Raw genomic sequence first — 27282 nt, forward strand, 5'->3', positions numbered from 1 at the left:
TATGTGTAAAGTGTTCATTTGCAGTGGGTAAGCTCTCTGAAAGCAGCCAAACCAGCCTTCCCGAGTATAGCGAACCATTAGACCTCAATGAAAAGCCTTATCAACTATTTAGCTCCAACATGAAATTTTAACCCTTGTCCATGTGGTAATTGGTTTAAATGCCTTTTGTGTGTGTATGTTTTCTTTTTTCTTTTTGATTTTATTTTTTTCTGAAGTCATCCAAAGCAAGAATCTCCAAGATTGACATGATATGTAGAATCTAATGGACTGACATCTCTGTTTATTTCGCTTATCACACAGTTGTATAATACTCTTTCTGCTGAAACACTTGAGTTGTTTTGAGTTGCCATCAATGTATCTGTATTTGGCTAAGGCAGGTTTGACTTTCTAGAGAAAGTCCAGCCCATCTGCAAATGGACAGCTTCTTCTACACGAACATCAATGTTCACTAAAGACAAATCTAAGTATATGTATATATGGTATATATACATATATATGTACACGTAAAATGGATTGGGAAGTCCTTTGGTTTAGACGGGATTAAATATGTACTTCCCAAGTGCATAGGTTTCCTTTGACCAACCTGTTCAAAACACAAATAAGAAAAATGCCATGGCAATTTTGACATTTACTGTCTTTTCCCCTATTTAGAGGCCCCCTTTCTACTCCTCTCCATCTTTCTTAAGCATTTTATTTTTAAAAGCAGTGAGATCTTTTGGCCTTCCAACGCTTCATTCATTCGTCCATTCCTTGGAAGAGCTCTAAGATCACATCCCCAAACTTATCTTTAGTGGAGAACAAGGTTGTAAAGAACATTTCCCTCTTCTTTGATTCTCTCTTCCCCCCAGGAAGTGGACACCTTGATGTGTCATGAACAATTCACTCTTGATCTGACTTTCCTTGTTACCCCTGGCCAGCCCAAGCAGCTGAGGAGTGAGCTTTACTCTCCCTGCATCATTGTGCAATACTGGAAAAGAAAAATAATCCATTTGTCTACACCCTTCAGACTGTAGTGACATGATCAGGGTTCTCTTGAATCTCTATGCATTCAATTTCCTCTCTCTCCTTCCGTTTGGCGCGTTTCTTTTTCTTGTGGTGCTTTTTGGAAGGGGGGAAAAAGGTTAGGAACACGGGTAAGATAACAAAACAGTGCAGAAGTGTGCAACCCCCAGTGAGCAGCAAGCATTTGAACAGTGTGAAGGTCAGGTTTGAAGGCACAAATAGGAGGGGGACCAACCCAATAAGAAAAGAAGTAACATTTTGCAAAATGGCTGTCCCATGCTCTTGTAGGGAGCTTTTTATACATTGTGTTCGGGTGTGCTCAGTTGCTAGTACAAATGTGTAAAGCAGTGGTGCACAGTGGTCAATGGCAAAATTTAAAGTGTAGATAAGGCACAAGATAGAAATGCAATCCATGTCGACGTTCCATAGCGTCATTAAACCCAGAACGCCCAGCTCAATTGAGGTGACACTAAGAATGAGCCAGAAGTTCCCCAGAGGGTGGATCACTAGGAAAAAAGTCAGGATTAACACCAGGAGGACACCAAAGCCTGCAATCAGAACAGGCACCGTGACAGACAAGCCATAATGATCCGTGAACACAAAGGAGGGGTTGAACACGATGAATCGGATGCTCTTTGACAGAGACAGGGGCCTCAATTTTTCCAACACTTCTATGACTTCCTTCTGCTTGTCTCTGCTAGTCCTGGCCACCAGATACAAGCGAGAAGCGATAATATTGTTTTCATCCCCTGCTTTGGAGAAGATGATATCGTTTCGAAAATGCTGGAATTCTGGCTTTTTTAAAAATGAACTTTGTAGGACACTGATAAAGTCACTCTTGTTACTGGCACTGATGTTGCTAACTTTCAGGAACTGGTAATACTGCTCCACCCAGGACACTGCAGTGAACCCACTACAGAGCCTCCTCAGATCCTCCTGGACGCTGCTGTTCCAGTACTCCAGCGGCTCGTAGATGTAGAATCCTATCACCGGGCTGTAGTTGCTGAAATATTTCTGCTGAACCATGGCGTAGGAAACACTCGGAGAATCACTGGCTAGTAGATTGATGATGTTGGCCCTGTCGCTGATCTGCAAGCACCCCATGAAGGAGAAGGAGGCATAAATGAGATAGAGGATGACGACAAACGGCTTCACGTAGATATTGGTAATCCATTCGTTGTAATGTTCGCGTAGGAAGTGCTGAATAAAATGGTGCTGGTAGGGGTTCGCCTCATGATGGGATGTCTGTTGATGCCCGTCACTCATCACTGTCTGGAACCACACAGGTTTGCGGTCCAGGTATTCCGCGGAGGGGATCTTACAGCAAAAGATGCTGTGGTAGCGGTTTTGCTCTAGTTGGCCCGCGAAGACCAGACAGGAGCCAAAGAATGAGAAAATGTAGAAGTAGTTCAACAGAATGGAGACACACATGTTCTGACAGAAGACCTTCACAGCCTCTATGTTTGTGAATGGGCTGGCACCCATGCCAAAGGTAATGAAGTACAAGGAGCTGGTCATGGTATAGGTGACCATCACATCAGAATAGGCATCTGCAACCCTGTCTTTGAAGGGTAAATTCTCTCTTGTTCTGCGCCATCCGGACAGAAGCTCAAACACTCCTTTAGTTCCATGACCTAGTTTTTTTTTAGAAAAGAGAAAGAATCATTGTTTTTATTTCCTCCTATGGCTCAAGTGAGCTCTTTATAGACTATCTATGCTAAGCAGCACTTTATACTCTAATCTTCAAAATGCTATGATCCTCATATCAGGGTCTCAAAATCTGAGTTACGCAACAGGATATAGTTAGTCTGGGTGTCTATTTTAGCGAAGTCCAAGTTAATTGGTGTTCTGGATAAAATTAAACATGTACTGTCTGTCTTATTAATTTTACAAGTCGTAAATATAATTGACATTATTATGTGATTGCCACCCCCACGCCCCCGCCCCAGACACATGCTGTCTCCCTAAGTGGATCGTAAGTTGTAAATGGCAGGGACTGTTATTCATACATCTTCAAATGCCCCACTTCAATTGACTGCTCGATCAATTGAGGTATTGACTGACAGTCCCTAACCTCCATTTCAAGCTGACTTATGGGCTGATTTAGGAAATTATAAGATGATTTTAAACACTTAAAAATCACTTAAAATTGATTTTGCAATGTTTAATAATCTGCTTGGTGGCCAGATGGCTTAGAAACCAATTCCTATAGATTTGATTAATTAACATTGAGTGTGAATTGAAAAAATCCACCAGGTCACATAAAAGACAGGGGAAGACCTTCAGAGCAAGAGATCATAGCAAGTATTTCCTTTGGGTTCCTCACAGAGCTTTTATTCACACAGTATGAACGCTGACTAGCATTTACTTCCTTAAAGTGGATGTGGAATGCTTCTTTTTAATCAGCTTCTGTGCATTCTTTAGTAGGCGTGAATAAGCAAAAGCTTTATTCCACAAATATTACTTGAGCACTTGCTATGTACCAGATACTGTTAGATATTGAACTGCCACCACCCTCTCCGCTCCCCACCTTGCCTGCTTCTTCACCCACCCCAGGCATTTAAGAGCTCTGAAGATACCACCACTTGCTTCCTTACCAGCCAAAGCAGAAAACAGCTGGGAAAGCAAAGGGACTATGCTATACCTTCAATTTCCCTCTTTTTCACTTCCCTGAATTAACTCTGTCAATTACCATCCACAATGCATCAATTGGTAACTTTCTGACTGAGAGAAAATCTTCATGCATCACTCTTGCCCTTGTAGGCAAAGCAATACTACACACAAACCTTTTCTATGAATGGATACAAGCTGTGCTTGGGCTCTTCTCCAAGAAATCCATTACAGGAGGATGTAGCTTAAGGGCACAAAATGACCTAGTTCAAGAAAACTTGGAAAATGGACTTTGTGGGACACCTAGATATTGGAGCAACTCACTTAGCAATGCTTTAACAAACATAATGGCTGAGGTCTTACTATAACCACTGATCCTGTGTTGTTGATAGAGTTGCTAATTGGCATACGTAATTTTCCCCTTCTTTATTACTTTTATTTGGGACTACAATGGGCACGATTAAAAACCATTTCTCAGCCTACCTTACAACTCGAGGTGGTTCGTATGATGTATTTCTGGATAGTATAACTGATAGTCACCTAAGGATGCTTATTAGAAAACCAGAGGCTTTGCCGTAAATGGTATCATGGAGCCACCAGTAAGAGCCATGGTCTACCATCGTTTCTAATTATCTTTATTTTTATTTTTTTATTTTTTTACATTTATTTATTTTTGAGAGAGCACTAGTTGGGGAGGGGCAGAGAGAGAGAGAGAGAGAGAGAGAGAGAGAATCCAAAGCAGGCTCCAGGCTCTGAGCCATCAGCAGAGAGCCCAACGTGGGGCTCGAACACAAAAACTGCGAGATCATGACTTGAGCTGAAGTCGGACGCTCAACTGACTGAGCCACCCAGGCGCCCCTCTAATTATCTTTAAAGAGAACCCAGTCTCTGCTTATCTAAGCCACTGTAAGTAAGGTTATCATATACAGTTGAACTTTTTCCTAACCAACAAAGCTTTGTAGGTGAGTTAACATTTACTTAAACCTCTTTTATGAGGAGCTAAGAATTCTTGCTTTATAGTTAATTTGACTCTAGTATTTACAGGTTTAAATATATATACATTTAAATATATATAATCAAATTATATATCAAATATATATATCAAATTGATTATATATAATCAATTATATATATATATAATATATATAATCAAATTATAATTTGATTAAAAAAATTGGTTCATCTCTTTTGGGAGTTTTTAAGATTAATTATTAATTGTTACTGCATTGGGGTTGTTCTTATCCTAAATATAAATCTATTGATTCTCCAAAGTTCTCTCTTCTGGGTCTCCAGTCAGAAAAGATAAATTTATCCTAGCAAATAGAAAAGATTAGGCAAATTGCATTTATGTATAAGGTAAGTTTTTTTTTTTGTTGTTGTTGTTGTTTTGGAGGCAGTGATCTATTACTTATTACATTTAATTACTAGCTCAACATGTATGTGCATTGCATTAGGTCTAATAATTCTTTAATTTTTTAAAAATGTTTATTTTTGAGATAGTGAGAGAGAGACAGACGGAGTGTGAGTAGGGGAGGGGCAGAGAGAGAGGGAGACACAGAATCTGAAGCAGGCTCCAGGCTCTGGGCTCTAGGCTCTGAGCTGTCAGCACAGAGCCCGGCGTGGGGCTCGAACCCATGAACCATAAGATCACGACCTGAGCTGAAGTCAGATGCTTAACCGACTGAGCCACCCAGGAGTCCCAAGTCTAATACTTCTTAACATCATTAATTCTTCATTTCTATCTTCTGCAAGACTCCTTGACAAAACAGAATACCGGATCTTTCATTCCCTTGACAAAAACATAATATTAGAATATTAGCTGAAGTAATTAAAAGAATTCTTTTAATTAGAGCACTTCTCTTCTGAAATGAGGACTCTTGCTATCTTTGTAGTTATAAGGGGGAGAAGGCTACATGGGGCTACAGCTAAATTTGGCTTTCCTTTACTAATGGTCACTTTTGTGAATATTAGGTACACTATGTAGGCCAGATTGTTGCTTTATATAGTACAAAGGTCTGTACGTGTGGGAAGATGATGCTAAACTATATTAGGTTAACTAACCACTTTAAGTGTGATAAAGTGAAAACTGAAAACATAATTTCCAAACTTTGTTTGGAGAGGACATTTTATCCATTCATAGGTTTGGATATTTTACAGACTATTCCTACGGATAGGAATCATTTGATTCTCACCATAATCTGGCCATTTCCTTGCTGGTCTAATCTATGACCTGCTTCAGCTAGGGTAGTCTTTCTTCTCACCATGAACCTGCCCATGATCGGTCTTAAGTTCTTAGTTTTATTCATGCTTTTTTTCTCTGTCTTGCAATACCTTCTCCTTATCGCTGGTCATATGGACGTTTTGTCCATCAATCTGTTAAGTGTCAGCTCAGTTCTCTTCTTTGCCAGGAATTCATCTCTGACAATTCCAGACATATTGATTTTTTTTCTGTTCCTTAAAGTCTTACTGCACTAATTAGTTACTCATTTTGGCACAAAACGATGTGCTGTTCTGCTCTGGAACAAAATGGTTTTCCTAGGATATGTTCTATTTCTTTGGTTAGACTGCAAATTCTTCAAGGTCAGGGAATACATTTTATGCTTCGCAGAACAATCTGGCAGAATTATAGATGCCCAGAAGATGCCCACTAATCTCTTATTGAATTAAATCAATTCTTGATTCTAGATGGGTCATAAAAATGTATCTTTTCATTACTTATTCTAAGATTTATTATGCATCTTTATATCTACATTGTGTCCAGAAGAATACACTTTTCATTCAATTCAACCCAATATGTATTTATTTTGACTTGTTACACATGAGTACCTACACTAGTCAATATATAAAACATAAAGGTAAACAAGAAACACACTATTTTCCAATATCTGTCAGACCAGAAGGTCATTTTCACTTGGGTAATTCTGAGACAGAGATTATAGATATGAATTTTATAAGCTGTCCTGTAGGATGCTCAGAAGAATTTCCTGACCTCTACTAACTAGATGTCAGCAGCACACTTCACAATTGTGAGAACCAAATATGTCTCCAGACATTGCCAAATGCTGACTGGGGGACAAAATTGCACCCAATTGAGAATTACTGGTGTAATTAAAAAAAAAAAAGTACACACACACACATATGTATTTTAATCACCTTTTCCTGATTGTAAAAACAGGACATAATTCCATTAAAAAAATTGGGAAAGATGGAAAAAATAATGGTTCAAAGTTATTTTATATTCCTGCAACACAGATAATTGCTGTTAACAATTTTGCATATTTCTGCCAGTTTTGTATGTATACAAGTATGTATTAAACTTATCCATCCATCCATCCATCCATCCATCCATCCATCCATCTATCTATCCATCCACCCATCCATCCAGATTGGTAACTACTTAATTATCTAACAGAACAGGGCTCCTGTAAAGAGAAATTAGAATTTGGGATTACTCTTGTCGCTATCCAGTTGTCCTGTCAACTGTGGGAAGCCTGTTTCCAAACCTTGCAGAGGTTTTTCTCTCTTGGTTTCTTACTTTTGACTTTGGGTTCCATTCTGAGGCTAAAACCATTTTTTGAACATCTACTCACTTGAAAGAAGCCAAGTTATTTCCCATAGCTTTTTAAAAGTGTATATTCACTAGTTTTCCACACTTACCAAGGGTCCTATTGCAATTCAGACAAGATACCTGAAATTAAAGAAAGTGACCTACCATCACAGATGATGATGATAGTGTGGCTTGCCCCACTGGACCATGACCTGAACTAATTCTATCGTATTTCCTTTTGGTGCCTTAGTCCTGACAGTTTGTTGTTTCTCTCCCATTCCTGCACAAATCCTTAATCTCCACCTAAGTCCTCTGCTTTATGAACCACTCCATTCGAGTTGCTGACTGGTGAGAGACATAGACGTGAGCCGTTAATTGGATTGTAAAGAATAACCGGAATTCTTTCTAAGCGGAGATGAATGCTATGGACTGTGAAAACACAGTTCTTTCTGAGGGATCAGGGAAAGCTCCAAAAGTTTCTGACACATAGAGGATGATGCAGTCTAGACTGATGGAATGACATGAATTCAGGCACAAATGCCTGTAAATCAAGAGGAGGTGGCTGTGGTTTTAATATTAGCTTGTTGGTATAGCCGGTTATGCCATTGCTGGAACAATGCATTTACTATTTCAGGAGATGACTGCCAAACTTTGATCATGATTTCCTTCAATTATTAGCATATGTTTGCAAACTATATTACAATACCATAATAAGCGGCTCGACTGGGAGAACTAAGCTTTCTCTTGGCAAAGTTTCATGAAAAAACAGAGAACTCTTAAAAATGCTTTGGACAGCTGGAACCGGGAGGACAATTCAAGGAGGGCAATGAAATAAAAGATTTGGGTGTATGTGTGTATATTGAATACTCCAAAAGTCTTCAGCAATGTTGTTGGAGACCTCTTTCCAAATGAAAGCAAAGGGAAGCCTTGTGCAATAACAAGTGAAACTTACATGACACCTGGCTAAAACAAAATCTGGATATTGAACCGGCGTTTGATTAGTATTAGGAATATTACTCTATTTAACAATAATTTAACAATTTCTCCTATTTACAATGGATAAATATGAAAAAAAAATGAAGATTATGTGGATTCTTCTTTTGGTCATGGTATTGTAGGTCAGCCAGAGAGAAAATTTTGAATGGTTAAAATTTAAGAACATACACTTTTGTTACCAAACAAAACTGATTTCAGTCATAAATGAGCTGAACAATATTCAGAATGGGTTGTAATTCCCTTGAGCCTGAAGTAATCACTTTACAGACAACTAAACAGGACTTCTAAAGTAAGACAGATGTTCTCCGAGAACAGATTCCTTCCCACATTTAACAACATTTCTCTAAACTCTTGTATTCCAGTGTAAATTTCCATACTGTGATTGTACCTACAGTGACTTAGGAAAACTGGTGACAGGGCTCGGCCTAAAATGACTTTCTTCCAAGGAAGTATTGTTCATCAGTAAATGCAATACAAATTTGACAGTTTCCATGTCAATCCCAAACCCAATCTCTCCCCAAACCAGAATTCCAAAGAAAATACTTTTAACAAGGATCAAATCTAATCAGAACTAATTGTAACTGATTCAATTAGTACTCCCTACTGGGCTTTTCTTGATATATTACTTTAATAAGCACCATCTGTGGGCTTCTAATTCTTTCTAATCAGCTGAATTAGAATTCTCTTCATTTGCCTCGAGGAGATGTACTAGTGGGCCTCCCTTTATACTTGAATATGTCAAGCCTTCTGCAGGTCATGAGAGCTTGATATCTCTGGTTTCAGCAACATAAGAAATAAGGCAAAAATAATATTCCTTCTTATGATCTGCTCCAGAGAAATCTTTTTATTTCTTTAATCTCATTTATTTATTTCTTTAATCTCATTTACTTCTGCTTTGGTTGGCTATGCTTTCAGTAACTGTGTTTGTGGAAATCACCCTTAAGCTCATGTGGAAAAGTGTATTTTGATTTTCTACTGGGCTCTCAGGCTAGGTGACTTCCCAATACTAATCAAATGAATAAATAATGAATGAAAAAAATAAAATCCAGCCAACTGAGCCAGTAAAGCAGCTAACAGCAGCAACAACAGAACAGCAACAACAATAACAACTCCACCACCACCCCCACCACCCCAAAATCTGGATATTGAATCAGCATTTTTAGTTACCATTCACCTGTTCAGCATTATATGGGATACTCATCCATTGTTCCTTCTGTTTAGTTGGCTGTTCCCGCTTATATTTTAAAGATACCACTCAAACATGATCTCATCTCTAATATCTTCTGGTTGCCCTCTTCATCCCTAACTCACATGCTTAGAAGCCTCTCTGCATTCCAACACATATGGTAATGTCAACTAATAAAATTATCCATCGGTGTGCCTGTTTTTTTTATGTAAGTCTGTAAGGCCCTCACTGTCTAGGGTAGGCACTGTCTTTTCCATTTTTATATTTCAATTATTTGACACTAATTGGCGCTCAATAAATGTTTGTGAAATTGAATTGGCCATGATCTGTGTCTAGTCTTAAAGATATTCTTAAGGGGCGCCTGGGTGGCTCAGCCAATTAAGCATCTGACTCAGTCTCAGGTCATGAGTTTGAGCCCTGCATCGGGCTCTGTGTTGACAGCTCAGAGCCTGGAGTCTGCTTTGGATACTGTGTCTCCCTCTCTGTCCCTCCCCAACTCACACTCTGTCTCTGCCTCTCTCTAAAGATAGATAAACATTAAAAAAGATATATTTTTAAGTGTGCTTGCCGTGATTATTACTAAGAACTCTATATTTAGCATAAGTGTCTGTGAAATAGAAATTCCCTCATTTTACTGAGAAGGGCACTTGAGTGTTACCTTGGTGGTGATTCTATGGCAGAGGCAATGATAGGTATCAGTGACGTTCAATTGCAAAGTAGCATGTAATTCATTAATTTGACTGGTTCAGCGTTACAAATGTCTGAGAAATGGAATATCAAATTAAAAAGCTTGTTCTAAATTGTTATTTGGCAGGGTAGAAATGATTTTGTAAAGTATTCCTGCTCCCTAAGAGATGGATTTTTTTTAGACATTTTCTAATCCTCATAATCTCTCACCTGGAGGTGGTGATCAGTGTGTATTTTAGACTGACTACTTTTAATCAGTGTTCATCAGAATAAACAGGTGATTATCAAGCTCTATACACAAAGGATGGCCAGGGCTCTTGCCTTTTGATACCTATATAGCCTAAAAGACATAGAGTAGGATGTTATTTAACAGGAATTTTCTTTTTTTAAAAAAATGTTTAGTTATTTATTTATTTTGGGAGACAGAGATAGAAAGTGGGCAGGGGAGGGGCAGAGAGAAAGGGAGACAGAGAATCCCAAGTAGGCTCTGCACTGCCAGCCTGGATCCTGATGTGGGCCTTCAATGGGCAAACCAGGAGATCATGACCTGAACTGAAATCAAGAGTCAGAGGCTTAACAGGTTGACCCAACCAGGTGCCCCTCAACAGGAATTTTCTTTTTTCTTTTCTTTTCTTTTTTTTTTTTAATATGAAATCTATTGTCATATTGGTTTCCATACAACACCCGGTGCTCGTCCCAACAGGTGCAAGCTGCTGTTGCCAGGGGCATATTTGATTGTTTTACCTGAAACTTGTGATGGTGTCGTGCAATGGGGGTGGGTCTAGCTTCATATTACTGTTACCCAGGAAGTGACTTCTCTTGAAATGTCCCCATCCCCGTACAGAAGGAAATAGGCTAAAACGCATGGTAAAGAGGCACCATATTGCAATGAAAAGAGGAATTAGAAGGAATCTGAACAGCCACTCTTAGCACTTAGTAGGAGGTTAGAGGATTTTATTAGGTTCCTAAGAGAAAAAAAATGGAATTTAGTAACAGATTCTTACTGTATGTTTTTTCAGAGCTGTTGTGTATTTTATACATATCCTAATGTATAGAAAAGGGCATATAGTCTCACTCCAGAGTTGCATTCCATCATTTTTGCTAATTTATTTTGTAGTTCTACATAAAGTTGAGTGTAAAGAATCTAATAAGTGTGTGTGTGTGTGTGTGTGTGTGTGTGTCCTCACATACACATGTGAGTATATGTAGATCTCAATATACATATGAGAGAGAGAGAGAAAGAAGGGGAAGGAAATAGCAATAGAGATAGGGAATGGGATTGTTTCAAAACCTGGTGACTATTGCAGCTAAAGTTTTAATACTCAGAGGGGGTAAAACTAGGTAGACAATGTGGTTACTAGCACATCCCCAGAGTTAGATTGATTGAGTTCAAATCTCAGGACCCTTTCTTCCTAGCTCTGTGACCTTGGGCAGGTTGTTTTTTTAAACCGCTCTACATTTCAGTTTCCTCATCTATAATTAGATAACAATGGGGGCTACATCATAGGATTGTTATCAGTTTCAGATAAGTTAACATATGCACTTGGCACACGGTAAGTGCTCTATTGAATGGAAAAATTTGGTGCTGGCAACAGCAGGTTGTTTGCATCAAGAACATTCCAAATCATTTGCCGTGGAATGCCACCTTCTGAATGCAGCTTGGTTTTTGCTATCTTTACCACCACAGCTGAGTTGGCTTTTGGGGGGGGGATCCCCAGTGCTCTCTTTTCAGCTTTTCTTGCTGTGGCGCCTCCAGTGCTGCCAGAAGATGAAGCAATCCTGCAGAGCCAGCGTGCATACGACGGCTTGCTTTCTCGTCCTCTCCCTCTTTCTGGTATTCCCATTCAGGGGAAAAAAGACTACAAGCAAGCTATTTGTTTTTTTCTCAATGCTTTCCATGTCTTTCAAGTTCTATGAAATGAAGATACATTGCTTTTGAGAAAGAGAAAAGCAGCTGTCAAGTTGGCCTTGGGTGTTGCCAGGCCCTGGTCTGGCACCCACAGCTAGGCTTAGCGTTGACCACAGACAGTCTGGCAGAATTGCATCAGATAAGACCAGTCTGACTGAGATGGATTGAGATAAAACAAGACCACCTCATGATTATGACCGAATATAAGCAAAACATAAAAACAAAAACAAAAAACCGCCATAAAATGGACCAAACACCTTCTAATGTCAAGAATGGTAGGAGTGATTGCTGTTTCTTTGCCAATCACAGTTTAGTCTTCATCTCCTGGTCTTTAGTCTGGTCTTCTTGCCTTCTAGGTGTCAGTATTATTAAGATAACTGATCATAGAATTATCCTCTTTTCTTGATAGTGACCAACCGTGCTGTCTTGAACCCTCTTCCAAATCACCTAACACATGCAAAAATCATATAAGTCCATTCTAATACCTTACTCCTGAATTGTTCCACAGTCCCCAATGGTATGTGTTCTTTCTCAATGTAATGAGTCGGTTAATCCAAATTTCTTCATTTATAGTAGTATTCCTGGTGGTCCTTGACTGGGGGGGCATTGACATATTATTATGAATAGGTGTTTTTGGAAAACAAAATAAGTTAAAGCTTTTGTTGTTGACTTTAAGTTGATTTCTTTGAGTTTAGGAGTTAGAGCAGGAGTACTGAGTCAGAGTTAAGCCCTGGAGGATTTGAATTTCCAAATCAAGGGATGGCTTCCTGATGGAAGAAATATTTTGGTTGTGTTCTCAGTGAAAAAAGAATGCCAGTTGGGTATATAAATGGGAAGATGTTCTGAGGAAGATAACACAGATATTAATAGGAAAAGCGAGGAGCAAGCAGTCATGTGATACTAAGAAATCATTGTTTTAAGCAAAGAAGAGCAATTAATGGAAGAATGAGTGGTCAGGCTGAAAATCTTAAAATTGTTAAAAGAAGTGAGTTTGCAGTTTAGAAACTAAACACAAGCACATGCTTAAAAAGTCAAGACTTAGACTAAGGAATCATATGGAAGAAAATAATAAATACAAGAACTTGTAAGAATGAATGAAAATTAAGATATAGTGTTTATTGAGCGAAAGATATTTAAAGAACAAAAATTAGTTAGAAGAATTAATTCATTCATTTGGAGGACATTTCCTGAGTGCCTCCCATTAGGAAAATATGGTCAAATGTCATCTTTCTGAAGTTTAATAACTCCCATTTGTCCCACTTGAAAACCATATCACATCCATATGTCTGAATTTATTATTTCATTAATTATAAGCTTTGGGGATCTTCTATCCTATAAAGAGTAAAAGTGGTGATAAATTAGGATTTCTGTAACATCAAGATCTGGAGAATGATTTCAAAATGCCTGATTCAATCATTGGGAAACATGTTTGAAATAGAAGTAATCTTACTTAGCAAACCTAAATTACGCATAGCTTTAGTTCCTAATAAATATCACTCAAAAGAAATCTTCAAAGTAGTAGCATGAATTCTTGAAAGAAGTGTAATGCTTCAAAGGGCAAGTTTTCTGGGAGCATCCTTGAGTGTTTTGTGACTTTTTTTTTTTTTTTTTTTTACCAATGAAGATGAAATAAAATATCCCATGTGTTGGAATTTCTCTCTGAACAGAGTGGCTCAAAGCCAGTGGAAACTCAATTAACCAGAAAGCCCAGAAATTGGATCATTTGAATAGCCATTAAATTAATCAACCAGAACTTCCTTTTTGATTCAACTTTTATTGGTTGATTAACTTTATTGGAGAAAATCTTTCTAAAATGCATTAGACTTGTATTACTCTTCCGTGTTCTGTCCTAAAGGAAGAAAGGAGGGAAGGAAGGAAGGAAGGAAGGAAGGAAAGAAGGAAGTTGGAAAGAAAACAGTATGTGTAGCAATTAAAAGGATGTACTCTAGAGTAACACATTTTGGTTCCAGTTCTGGCTCTATCACTGTGTGATGTGTGATGTGGAGAGAATCAATTAGTTTAACCTCTACATGTCTCATTTTCCTAGTCTAGAAAATGGGGATAAAAATGGCACCTATTTTAAGGGGCAAATAAGAAGATTAAATGAAATAGTAGCTATAATGTGCTTATAGCAGTGCCTGACACACAGGAAGCACTCAGTGAGTTAGCTGTTGTTATTTATTGAATAATACTCCACAGGATCATCATTTTATTATGCACAAAAAATCAGGAGGCAGTATGGCATATTGGTTAAAGCATTACATGCTGTGTGGGTTTGAGCTTCCTCACTACCATCAACTAGATGTATGACCTTGAGCAAATTAACTCCATGGCTGGATTTGGTAATCTCTAAAATCAAAAGCATAACAGTAGCTGCTTCAAAGGATTGTTATGTTAAAGGAAAAATAGACCCATGGAGCCCTTAGTACAAATATCTGGCACACAATTTGTACTCCCACAAATGTTAGCTATTATTGAAGAGTATTATGTAGTTGTAGAAGTGTGGGAGTTTGGATGAATGTGTACCAGGTTTAGAGAAAAGTTTAAAAGTTCTCTTCTCTGATTTTTATTTTGAAACTTGCCTCTTTTTTTTTGTCCTTAGAAGTTAATTGTGGAAAAGCACTGATTAATAAAGGGTTTTCGTTAACTAGATTCAACTGATTGTGGCATTCCTTGCGTGAGTGTTCTTATTCAAGGTTGCTAATAGAGTTGCTCTCATTTAGCAGGAGGGAAGCTGAAAGGGAGCTTTCCAGACACTGTGTGTTTCTGACTCACAGAGGGAACCCCAGTCATTTCCAGAAGGAGAACACAGCAGAGCTGCTGGACAGATGGCTGAGTTCCATCAATCCAGAGAGCAAAGAGACCATTTGCAGAAGGCCCTACAAATGACAGAGCTGATATTATTTGAATGTATCCCTGATGAATACAGCCTTCCTTTTCAGCTGAGATGGAAGTTTTCTAGTACTTTCTAGTACTTTCTCCACTTTTAGTGGTCCACAGCTTAGCTTGGCTTTGTCATAGCATGAATTTATAAATAAGAGTTACATCTTTTCTGCTTCTTATAACAATTTCTTGTTAGGTGTTAATTCTCAAAGGCAGGGGATAGAGGACCGTGGGTCATGTGGATAGTAGCCTGGCAGAGGGGGTCCTGAGTACAGGCTTTTGTGTTCATGCACAGCTTCAAACTTCAGCGGTGTTATTCCCTAACTGGATACCTCCATGGGTACTCTCCATGTTGGTTTTCTCAGATGCAGAGCAGAGAATGTAAGCCTGACAGTGTTGCTGAGAATAACAAATAACAAATAATAACAAATAAGGTAACCCACATAAAATGTTTACCACAGTCCCTGGCACGTATCAAACACTCAGTAAATATTAGCATCACTTTTTGCTTATGGGTAAGCGCTCGTGTGGGGCTTAGGCTTTTTGTGTTCGTTGTTCACTACAGCACATGGCTGTTTCATTCTTGAAGTTATCAATAGAAATGACAGTTAGTCATGATAACACGGCAGGCCACTAAACATAGCTTCAGTGAATGAAAATTGTAGGAAACACTTATTGCCTCTTGTGATAAATCTTACTCCTTTCCATCTTGATAATCCCTATGGACTTTGTCCAGCCCATTTCCATTAGGCAAAGATTCATCAAGAAACAATCATGAGAAGAACATCTGTTCTTCATGAGAAACAGATGAAAACTCACCCAGATTGCTATGACTATAAAACAGCTAACTGGACTCTTGGGGAAGGTTGAGTTTTGGCCATGTGACCGTTAGAAAGTTTAGGGAGATAATCTGAAGGTTTTGAGCTCTTTGAGGTATATGAAAACTCTAGGGCTATTCTAGCATTTATAAAAAAAAAAAAAAAAAACCCAAGCAGGCCCACATTATTTATTTCCAGACCATTTTCACTTATAATTGACTGACAACAATTCAGGGCCCAGAAATAGTACGTAAAGAGCTGATGAAAGAATATCAGCAGCTTGCAAAATGTATTATCTCTGTGACACCTTCTGAGATTTCTCAAGGGGTAGACTCTATTAACGCCGGTAGGGAATCTTCAATAAAATAGCACAGCTCTCAAAGAAATTGATCAACTAATCAACAGATATCGAGGAAGGACCTACCATATTCAAGTTGTGGTGCTACACGACAGCACACTTAGCTTTACCCTGATGAGTGTACTCTTTCTACATACCCAACAAGTGAACATCCTGTCCAGATACTTTTTGAAATTTGGAAAGTTCCTCCATATTTAGAGTCGATGCTAGTCACCCCCAAATTTCCAAAGTCTGCTACTAATTGTATACTTTGGAACATATGGCAGTTATTCTGCCACATACCCAATAATTCAAATATTGGAGACAATAGCATGGAACCTTCCGTCTTCTCCAGGCCAATCATCCCATTACTTTGACTCTTCCTCTGATGACATCTGCAGAGGAATCAATTTGAAGAACTGTGTAGCAGTAAAAGTGCCTTGAAACCAAGGACCATGTCTTCATTTTTGTTTGTCCCTTGGTACCTAGCAGTGTCGTAAATGCAGCAAGTACTTAAAGAATATTTTTTGAGTCTTGTGTTGTTAAAGTTTTGTAGCTAAACATGCGAAGTTCAAAAGCAGGCTGAAGCATTACAGGGAGTGGCAGATGGTAAGTCCTGTGATCATCTCTTAATTACAGTTCGGGAACACAGCAGAGGGATTGATATCTACATGTTGTCAATTATTACACGCATTCCATCTTCTGTACTGTAGTGGGTGATGACATTCTAGTAAGTTGATGGCAAGGGTGATTTTTGTAACAGATGTGGTCAAGTCAATATTGTACAAAGCCTGTTTTCACCAACTATGGAGGTGCTCAAAGGCAAGATCTATTTCTGTCTCATGAGGCAGAGTATCCTAGGAATGCTTCTTGGATCGGTTTACAAGATCGGCAAATAGCTAATACATGTAAAAACAAAACAAAACTACAAAAGACAGATTTTCCATACTAGCTCACCATGCAGCATGGCAGGCCTAATTTGTCAGTGGAGTTGCTTGACACTTTAGATTTATACTAGGAAAAGGAAGTTAAGCTTCATGCAAATCTACAAGTGGAAATTATTTCTGTATTCAACTTAAGGAGTTAGTCTTCTATGAAAATAGAAATGCTTCTGGGAAGATTTACCTTGTAAACATAGTGGTTCTTCATTCTTTTGGCTGAGTTTGTCATATCCTTTCCTAAAACAGATATGTGTTGACAGAATAGGCTGGGTACAAAGGAAGGAGCCACTGATGAGCAGATGTGCACAAAGGGGATCCTGAAGAATATCACTGTATATGAATCCCACGAACCCTTCATTTAATCATTAGGAAATGGAGTTTCCGAAGAATCCATGATATACAGCATTTACAAAGTGATTTTGGTAGTCAGGACCAGAATCTAAATCTTTAGCCTCTCACCCCAGTGTGAGTAAACTGATCTCGAGAGCAGTGACTGTGTTCTTTGGTTCTTTGGTTCTTATGTAACCATTTCCCAAGGCACTACTTGGCACTTAGTAAATATTTATTAAAAAACTGAGGACTCAGTGGGTACCTCTGATCTTCTAAGATTTCTGGTGTTCTAGTGTGTTGGGGAAGGGATACTTACACTTCATGTTTCCAAGAAGAGGTAACTACCATCCATTCTAATTTGGATAGCGCTGGAGAGAGTACTTGTATTAATAAGTGAGTAAGGAGGGTCAGAACTTGTCCTCAGCTTTGTCATTCCCTACTTTTCATGTTCCCATGCGTAAGTGGCTTCCATCCAATATCATTTGGATAGTGCTGAATAGTATATTCCATTTCTTCCTTTTATGCTTTAATCATTCCTTCAGGTACTGGGAATAGCTGATCTGATGGTTGGAGCCTGATGATAATGTACCAGTAGGTTGGCTGCTATTCCTCTAAAAGAAGAAATAAGCTGAACCCTATTTCTCTACCCTGCACTACTTATATTAATGAATGAGTAAGGAGGGTGAGGGCTTGTCCTCAGTTTCTCTTTCCATGTGGAAGCACTCCTGGCCCTGTTGTTCTAATGGGAGGCCATCTCTTAATGTTGGTCTCCAGTACCCTCTTCTGACAGCAACTGGATTTGTGAGGAAAACCACAGTCTTCCATGCAATTGGCTGCTAAGGAAATCTTAATGGGGGTGCCTTAAAGACCTAATTCTCCTTATAGGAAGGAGAGGGGAAATCTAGATTTAGGATTCGTTAGGCAGAGATCCCCACATTAGACTCTGGTACAATATAAGGTCTCCATTCTTTGGAGACTTTGGGAAATACCATCCCTCCATTTATAAGGATGAAAATTTGACTCTTGTTAGGCTCCTTGGGTATATATTCTCCACTGCATGGAACCCAGCAGTGGGGAAGGTTGATTGATTGAGATGACTGATTTCCACACATTACCTATGACATGATCACTGAAAGAATATATCTTTCATTTAATAGTCTGGTATTAGTTATACAGTAGGTATATCATAAACACTCATATCAAGGCTGCAGTTTTCTTTCTTATTTGTTATTTCATCCTTCCAAAATGGCATTTTATTTTCTAAGTTGCATTTTTATTTAATTTGTTTTTCTTTTAAGAATCATAGACTGAATGCAGAACAATTGTGAATTAAGCATAGGTTCTTTTTTTTGATGTTTATTTATTTATTTTGACAGAGAGGCAGAAGACTCAAAGAGTAGGGGAGGGTCAGAAAGAGCGAGAGAGAGAGAGAGAGAGAGAGAGAGAGAATCTCAAGCAGGCTCTGTGCTGTCAGAGCAGAGACTGATATGAGGCTTGTTCTCACAAACCATGAGATAATGACCCGAGCTGAAATCAAGAGTCAGATGCTTAACCAACTGAGCCCCCAGGTGCCCCTAAATTGCATTGTAAACCATCATAACCCTGTAGCTAAAATTTTTGGTAAGTTACAGAATCTTTTTGGCTAATATTAATTTTTAAATATCTCCGTAAAGAGTATCATTCCCATTATTTGACCTGACCCCATGCTTTTCAACTATTTCCTCTTTTCAGTAATTAGGCAAATCTGTAAAACATAGATTATGTCTAAGGAATTTTCCTCATTGAATAAGAATGGAAGCATGGGGGGAACATGGGGTTAACTTTACATTTAGCAGAAGAACTTCTCAACAGTAATGCTGGAGATTCAAGGTCAGTTCAATGTGCACATGGTACCACTCACATTTCTTTCCAATGGCTGTTTAAAAAAGAGTAAACACAAAGACCAGAGCGAAACAGCAATGAATTCATCAGCTTGCTTAGGATACCGAAGGCTTCTACCTTTTAACCCCATGTAGACATCCTTCCAGTTAAAAGCAAAGTCGCTTCAGGAAGGCATGCATCCCTTGCAAGAGGAAGGAGGGCATGCCGCTGAGGGGAAATAAAGAGAAGCAAAAACAAGGGAAGGAAGAAAGGAAAGAAGAGAAGAAATAGGGGGAACAGAAACAAGTTTCCTTTTTTGGTCCCTACTGGTACTGGGGCCATTGGACATCAGATTCTCCCTATTTCTCCAATAAGAGAGAAAAATCCCTGGAGAAAAATCCAGTGAAGGGTTTGTATGAATAAACAGAAATATTTCCTCCTAGATTTTTTTTTTTCTTTAGGAGAAGACTAGGAGAATCCATAAGTGGAAGAGTTTTTGCTCCTACAAGAGACAAGAGATTAAATCCTAAGACAAAACATCAAAGTAAATACAGGTCTAGAAGGGCCTCTCCCCCTTTATAGCAAGGCTATATAATACTCTATATGACACAAATCCTGGGATTGTCAAAGAGTTTCCTCCATGTAATATGCATAAATACTTTTTATTGCTTCTCTGTTGTTCTTATCAATTTACATATTTTGCCAACTTCCTGAAGCAATATCTGACATCTCTTTGCTCCTCAATACCTGAGCTTTCACTGTACTATGATCATTATAGGTACTTAGGGAACATTTTTGACAAACTTGATGAAGTACTTTTCCTGACTGCCACCAAATAGGACGTTATTTATGAAATGGCTGTGGAAACAATTGTAATCTATCATGCTCCATAAATGTAATGTAGGCATAAAAGTGTAAAGATACTAAAGATTTCTGAATTCAAATCCATCCTATTGGGTACAGAAAATTAGTCTGGGATCAAACATTTGCTGAAATAACTTTGCATGTTCTTCTAATGGGGTTTCCAAATTAAGTGGAAAAAAAAATGAAGGCGAACCCCTCCTTGTAACAACCCTATTGAGATATGTTTCGTACAATCCACCCATTTAAAATATACAATTTAATGATTTTTCGTGTATTAAAGAGTTGAGCAACCATCACCACAATCAATTTTAGAGTTTTTCATCACCCCAAAAGAAACCCCATACCAGTTAGTGGTCACTCTCCATTCCCCATCTTTTCCCCCTAAACCCCTAGTCCTAGGCAACCACTAATCCACTTTCTGTCTCTATAGATTTGTCTATTTCATGTAAATGAAAACATATAATAATTTAGTCTTTTGCAACTGGATTCTTTTACTTAGCATAACGTTTGCAAGTTTCATTCATATCGTAGCATGTATCGGTACTTTATTCCCTTTTATGGCCAAATATCATCCCACTATATGGCTACACCACATTTTATTTATCTCTTCATCAGTTGATGAATATCTGCTAACATGAGTCAAGCTGCTATGAACATTTGTGTGCCAGTTTTAGTGTGGGCACACGTTTTCATTTCTCTTGAATGTATACCAACGAGTAGAATTGCTGGGTCATAATTCTATACTTAGCCTGTCAGGAATTATCAGACTCTTTTCCAAAGCAGAGACACCACTTTACATTTCCACCAGCAATGTATGAATGGTTCCAATCTCTTGCAACCTCATCAACATTTGTTATTTTGTTATTTGTTACTGTCTGACTTTTTTTATTTTGGCTATCCATGTGCTCATTGTGGTTTTGACCTGCCTTTCTCTAATGACTAATGATGTCAAGCATATTTCATGCTTTTTGGCCATTTGTTTATTTTCTTAGGATAAACATCTATTCAAATTCTTTGCTCACATTTTACTGGGTTATTTGTCTGTATTATTAAGTTATAATAGTTCTTTTCATATTCTGAATATATGTCAGATCAGATATGTGATTTGGAAATAATTTTCTCCCATTCTGTCAGCTGTCTTTTCACTTTCTTTGTGGTGTCTCTTGAAGCATGAAGTCTTTTAATTTTGAGAAAGTCCAATTTATCTTCTTTTTGTTGCTTTTGAAATCATTTCCAAGAAGACTGCTTAATCAAGGCCATCAGAAGTTACTCCTATGTTTTCTTCTAAGAGATTTATAGCTTTAGCTTTTCATTTATGTCTGATCTATTTGAGTTAAATTTTACTTATATATAGTGTAAGGAAGAAGTCCAGCTTCACGATTTTTCATGTGGATATCCAGTTGTTCTGGTATCATTGGTTGAAAAGACTGTTCTTGTCCCACTGGATTATCTGGGCACCTCTGTCAAAAGCCAAACCACCACAAATGTAAGAATTATCTCTTGAGTCTCAATTCTATTCCACTGATCGATTCGTCTGTCCTCATGCCAGTACCTCTGTGTCTTCATTACTGCTGTGTTATAGTCATTTTCCTGATCTACGAACATGGAATGCTTTTCTATTTATGTAGGTCTTTTAAAGTTTGTTTTCAACAGTGTTGAATAGTTTTCAGAGTACAATTTTGCACTTCAATTCCTAATTATTTTATTCTTTTTAATGTTATTATAAATGGCATTGTTATCTTAATTTAATTTTTGAATTGTTTATTGCCAGTATGTATGTATGCCAGATAGATTTGATTTTTATATATTGATCTTGTATCCTGCAATCTTGCTTAACTCATTTATTAGTCCCAAACATTTTTTGGTGGATTCTTTACAATTTTATATGATGAAATCATCTTATCTCCAAATAAAGAAGTTTTGCTTCATCCTTTCAATATGAATGACTTTTATTTCCTTTTCTTGCCTAATTGTTCTTCCTATAACTTTCAGCACAATATTGAAATGATTTGGTGAGAGCAGACTTCCCTGCTTCTGATCTTAGGGAAAAAGCATTCACCATTAAATACGCTGTTAGCTTTGGATTTTTCATAAACGTTTTTCATCATGTTAAGGAACGTTTCTTTCTAAATTCGTTGAGTGTTTTTATGACAAAAGGGTTTATCAAATGCCTTTTCTGTGTGTATTGAGATGATCATGTAGTTTTTGACTTTTATTCTATTGATACGATGTTTTACATTAATTGGTTTTTAGATGTTAAACCACCCTTGCATTTATGGGATAAGTTCCATTTGGTCATGGTGTACAATCCTTTCCATATGTTGTTGGATCTTATTTGTTAATATTTTGTTGAAAAATTTTGCATTTATTATTATTATTATTATTATTATTATTATTCTTTCCTTCTGGTATCTGGTTTTGGAATCAGGGTAATACTGGCCTCCTAGAATGATTTGGGAAATGTACCCTTCTCTTCCCTTTCACTTTCTTAAATGCAAAAACTGTTCCTACCTCTCATGTCTTGCCAGGATAACCTCCTTCATTTTGTTGATAAATTATAGCATATCTAAACTTCCTCATCAGTCAGTACGTAGGAAAGTACCTATGTGATTTGAACCAATTTATTCTAATCACCAAACAGTATTTATAATGCTCCCACATGATTTAAACCAATTTGGTTTTCCCACGAGAGAAGTCAGGTGGGAGACAGAGATCGAGATGGCGTGTTTGCAGATGTGTGGCATTAAGCACAGGGAGGAAAGAAATGCCTGGAGCAGACTTACCCTCTAAGAAGCAGATAGCTGGGTTCTAAGATGAGAATAGAATCTCAGGATTTCACAGATCACTCTACTTGTGATTAACATTATATTGTTTCCTACCTTTTAGACTCTATGAGAGGAATCTTCATGTTTAATCTTTGAAATTGTGCTTTAGTTTCCTCCTTCCTAGCAGAGGATCCCCCCACCTCCTTCCTTCCCTCGTTCCTTTCCTTCCTTTGTTCCTTCCTTCCTGTCTTTCCTTAGAACTGAATTTCTAAACTCATGTAAACTCAGTGGAGATAACTCACTGATGCCTTAAAAATAATACAAGGAGTGCCTGGGTGGCTCAGTTGGCTAAGCAGCCAACTCTTGGTTTGGGCTCAGTCATGATCTCACGGTTTGTGAGTTCGAGCCCCTTGTTGGGCTCTGTGCTGAAGGCGTGGAGCCTGCTTGGGATTCTTTCTCTCCCCCTCTCTGCCCCTCCCCTGTGCTCTCTCTCTCTCTCTCAAAATAAATAAACTTAAAATAATAATAATAATAATAACAATAATATGAGCAGGTCAGGAACTACAGTTAGATTAAGTGTTATTTTCTTAGTTTAGCTCTTATTTTGACTTAACTACTTGAAGACATTGGAGAATTAAAGATTTTAAAAACAACAATAACATAACCAGTAACACAACAACCTGTCTGGTTCTTGATGAATTAACATTTTCTGGCTCTCCTCATGACAGTAGGTTTTACTGAAATGCTCAATGTTAAATGCTGTAAAATTATTATCCTTTAATCCCTAAATATCTGCTGCACATTAATGTTTCTTTTTAACAAATCAAGTTAACAAGTAGTGATGGTAAATGTTGGGGTTTGGGAGCTAACAGTCAAGAACAAATTCTTGTAACATCTTCGGTACAAAACGGTGGTTTTATTAAAGCATGGGGACAGGACCCATGGGCAGAAAGAGCGGAACTGGGGTTGTGAGGAGTGGCTGATTATACACTTTCTTTTTTAAAAAATTATTTATTTATTTTTTATTTTTTAATATGAAATTTATTGTCAAATTGGTTCCCATACAACACCCAGTGCTCATCCTAACAGGTGCCCTCCTCAATGCCCATCACCCACACTCCCCTCTCTCCCACCCCCCATTAACCCTCAGTTTATTCTCAGTTTTTAAGAGTCTCTTATGGTTTGCCTCCCTCTCTCTCTAAGTTTTTTTTTTTTTTTCCCCTTCCCCTCCCCCAGGGTCTTCCGTTAAGTTTCTCAGGATCCACATAAGAGTGAAAACATATGGTATCTGCCTGTCTTTCTCTGTGATTATACACTTTCAAGTTGAGATAGGGTTAGGGATAGCATAAGTCTGTAAGAAATTTGAAAACAAGATTTCCAAGACCTTGAGGGGCTAGCTGTTGTTAGGAAAAAGTCATTTACTGCTGTCTGGTAAAACCTTATTCTTGACAACCTTCAGATGTGTACCCGTGGGCCATATGTTTAGAGGATGGTCCAACATATGTCTCGGGGAGCAGAGATAAGGGAGGATTTTTTACAGATCCTCAGGATCCTGGAGGTTGGGCTAAGTCAAGCTAAGGTTGCCTTTTGCCTCCAGCAAAGCATTAGCATGGAGGCAGCTAAGCTCCTTGAGGAAGGTGACTCTGCCCGTCTCAAGTACTTGTCACTGGGCTGTAAGTTTTTAGGAAGTTTAATTTTTCTTCTATATTTCTTTTGCCTTTGTTCTCTACATCATTTAGTAACTTGTATGCTCTGGGTATTGAGTGATTAGAGAGGAAAGTAGGTTTAGATGCCTTTTTTATTCTGAGGGGTTTACGATCTCATTGAGAAAAGGCATATATTTAAGAAATACTTAAATAAGAATTCAAGATGCTTTAATCCAGGCAAGCAGGTATTTATTTTTTACCTACTGTGTTCAAGGCACTGAATATCATTTAGAGGTGAAACTATTGGAGCCCAGGGAAACAAATACATGGGGAAATTGAAATGAAGGGAATGATTTTAGAACTCAGAAAATGATGAGCATATTGGCTGACAAAGAAATGGGAGACATTCATGATTTCAGCCTGAATATTAATTAGCAATCGTTTTCCCTTCCATTCAAACAGAGCAGCCAATTAAAAAAAATGTCAACTACTTTGATTTCCTTTTAATCACATATAAATAAATTCAAATGCTATTCTTTCTTTGTCTCTTTTGATGGGGCAATCGTCAAATATGTCTTAACTTGAGCCAATTTCATATGCTCAAAAGTAACCCACAAACACTTTTGAATCTCAAAAAACCTCAATGTTTTCCTTTGTTCCAAAGTACAAAGGAAACATACTTCATATAGTGCTTTCTGTTTAAAATTACAGAAATGAATTGTTTTTCTTGGAGCTCTAAGAAAAGTTTTTCTGACATTTTTGTGATCCATGGGAGAAGGGTCTGGTTAGAGCATTCACAAATACCCACAGAATTGAAGCAAGACTTCTCCATAGCCAATTTCTGTGCATGCATTTAATTGAAAAAAAAAAAAAAAGTCTGCTTTTTGAGTTTTGCAACCTAATTTCCCTCCCTCTAGTTCCATCCAGGCAGTGCAGACAGACATTTCAGAGGAAGTGGCTAAAATGAAACTATGAAGCATTCTTAATTTGAGCGCAGATGAACACAATATATGCAAACTTTTTCAGCTCAAAATTTGACAAGTTTTCTTACACACACTCAACAGGAAAAGAAAAAAATTACTTGTGATGGTGTTTTGCTTCGGCGCAGAAGTACCTATGAGGAAAGAGGGCTTGCTAATTTATTCATTCTTTTAGTCAATATATACTCATTAAGTGTATAAAATGTACTAAGCACTCTTACAGGCATTAAGGATACAGCAGTGATCAGGGCAGAGGAAGTCCCTGTTCTCATGGGGTTTATATTCTAGTGAAGAAGACAAATAGTAAATAAAATAAATAAGCACAATATATAACATGCTATATGTTGGTGAAATCAGGAAAAACTTAAGCAGAAAAGAGGGGTTGGTTAGGTGTGTGGGGTGGGAGATTTTAGATAGGATGTCTAAGAAAAACCTTACCATAAAGATGACTTTTGAAAGATGTCCAGAAAGAAGTGAACATCCTGGCTGTATTATCTTCAGGAGAAGACTATTCTAGGCAGAGGAAACCTTGAGTACAATGGCACTGAGGCAGGAACCTGCCTGACTTGTTCAAAGATAACATCTTAAGGCCAATGTGGCTGGAGTGGACCGAAAGAAGGGAGGGTTGATTATTGATAAACTCAGAGAGATAGATCATGGTGAGGGACAGACAGAGCCTTGCAGATCACAGTGCAAACACTGGCTTTTACGTGGAGCAGGATGGGGGAACATTGGCAAGATCACCTAGGATTCTGGAATAAGAATAGAAGGCAAGGGTGCAAGTGAAAAAAACCCAGTACCAGTTAGGAGGCTTTTGCAATAATCCAGGCAACAGAGATGTGTTATCTAAAGGAGTGACTCTGATCACTTAGTACAGGGGTTGGCAAGCTACAGCCTGAGGGCCCAAATCAGTTTGCTTCCTGTTTTGGAAATAAATGTTATTGGAACACAGTCACACTCATTTATTTACGCATTGCCTATGGCTGCTCTCCCCCTACAACAGCAGAGTTGAGTGGTTGCAACAGAGACCAAATGGCTAGAAAAGTAAAAAATATGTAGCATTTGGTCTTTTACCTAAAGTTTGCATATTCTGACTTAGAATCTCCTAGGAGGAGGATTATGGCAGTGAAGCTGCCTTCTGGATATGCAAAACAGCATAGGCAAGAACCATTGTTTCTCTTCATTACAATTCTGTATAGTGTATGCACTTTGCAGAAGGTGGAGAGAAGCATATCTGGGGTTTAGTAATGAGGCAGTATGAAAATAAGATTAGTTGGTCAATAAAAGATAATGAAGAATATCCTTCATTCATTCACTCAAGACATATTCTTTGAAAATGACATTTATCAATCACAAAATTTAATGAGCTGGAGAGACATCAAATAAATAAACACACAAGTAAATCTATTAATTACAAAAGCACTAAGTGCCATGAAGGAAAGGATAAGGGACATACTTTATATTAGGAGAGTTCAATGGAAAGGCCATTTGAGATGAGACCAGAAGGACGAGTGGGAGGGAACAATAGAGGAAGGATTTCATATCAGAAACAGGATATACAAAGGTGGCAAATGGGATGCACAATTGAAAGAACTAGGAAGAAAGCACAGAGACAGGCACACAAACACATACACCCCAGGCGCGCGCGCGCACACACACACACACACACACACACACACACAAATGGCTGAACCTTTGACAGCAATGAGGAGAGAGTCATGGAGTGTGGCTGCAGATAAAGAATGAGTTGGAAAACACAAGGCTTCATAGATCATGTGGAAGAGTTTTGATTTTATTGTAAGTCCACTGAAGGACGTTAGGCAAAAATAGTCATGATACGCAGAACTCTGGCCCCATGAGGAGTATGAATTGAAGGGGCCAAGAATTCAAGGCTATCAACCAGTTAGGAGCTAGTTTGCAA

The 27282-nt window shown here is 38.1% G+C and overlaps 1 protein-coding gene across 1 annotated transcript in view; it reads right to left on the reverse strand.

Annotated features, from left to right (window-relative positions):
* Positions 1-918: 918 nt before the first annotated feature.
* PTCHD4 (patched domain containing 4) overlaps positions 919-27282 on the reverse strand; it is a 178320-nt gene continuing 151956 nt past the window's right edge. The window contains exon 3 of the mRNA XM_042985297.1: positions 919-2636. Within this exon, the coding sequence (XP_042841231.1) occupies positions 1003-2636 (1634 nt within the window). The 3' untranslated portion in view covers positions 919-1002. The remainder of the gene's footprint in view (positions 2637-27282) is intronic.

Source organism: Panthera tigris, chromosome B2 (assembly GCF_018350195.1).
Source record: "Panthera tigris isolate Pti1 chromosome B2, P.tigris_Pti1_mat1.1, whole genome shotgun sequence".
NCBI classification, from domain to species: domain Eukaryota; kingdom Metazoa; phylum Chordata; class Mammalia; order Carnivora; family Felidae; genus Panthera; species Panthera tigris.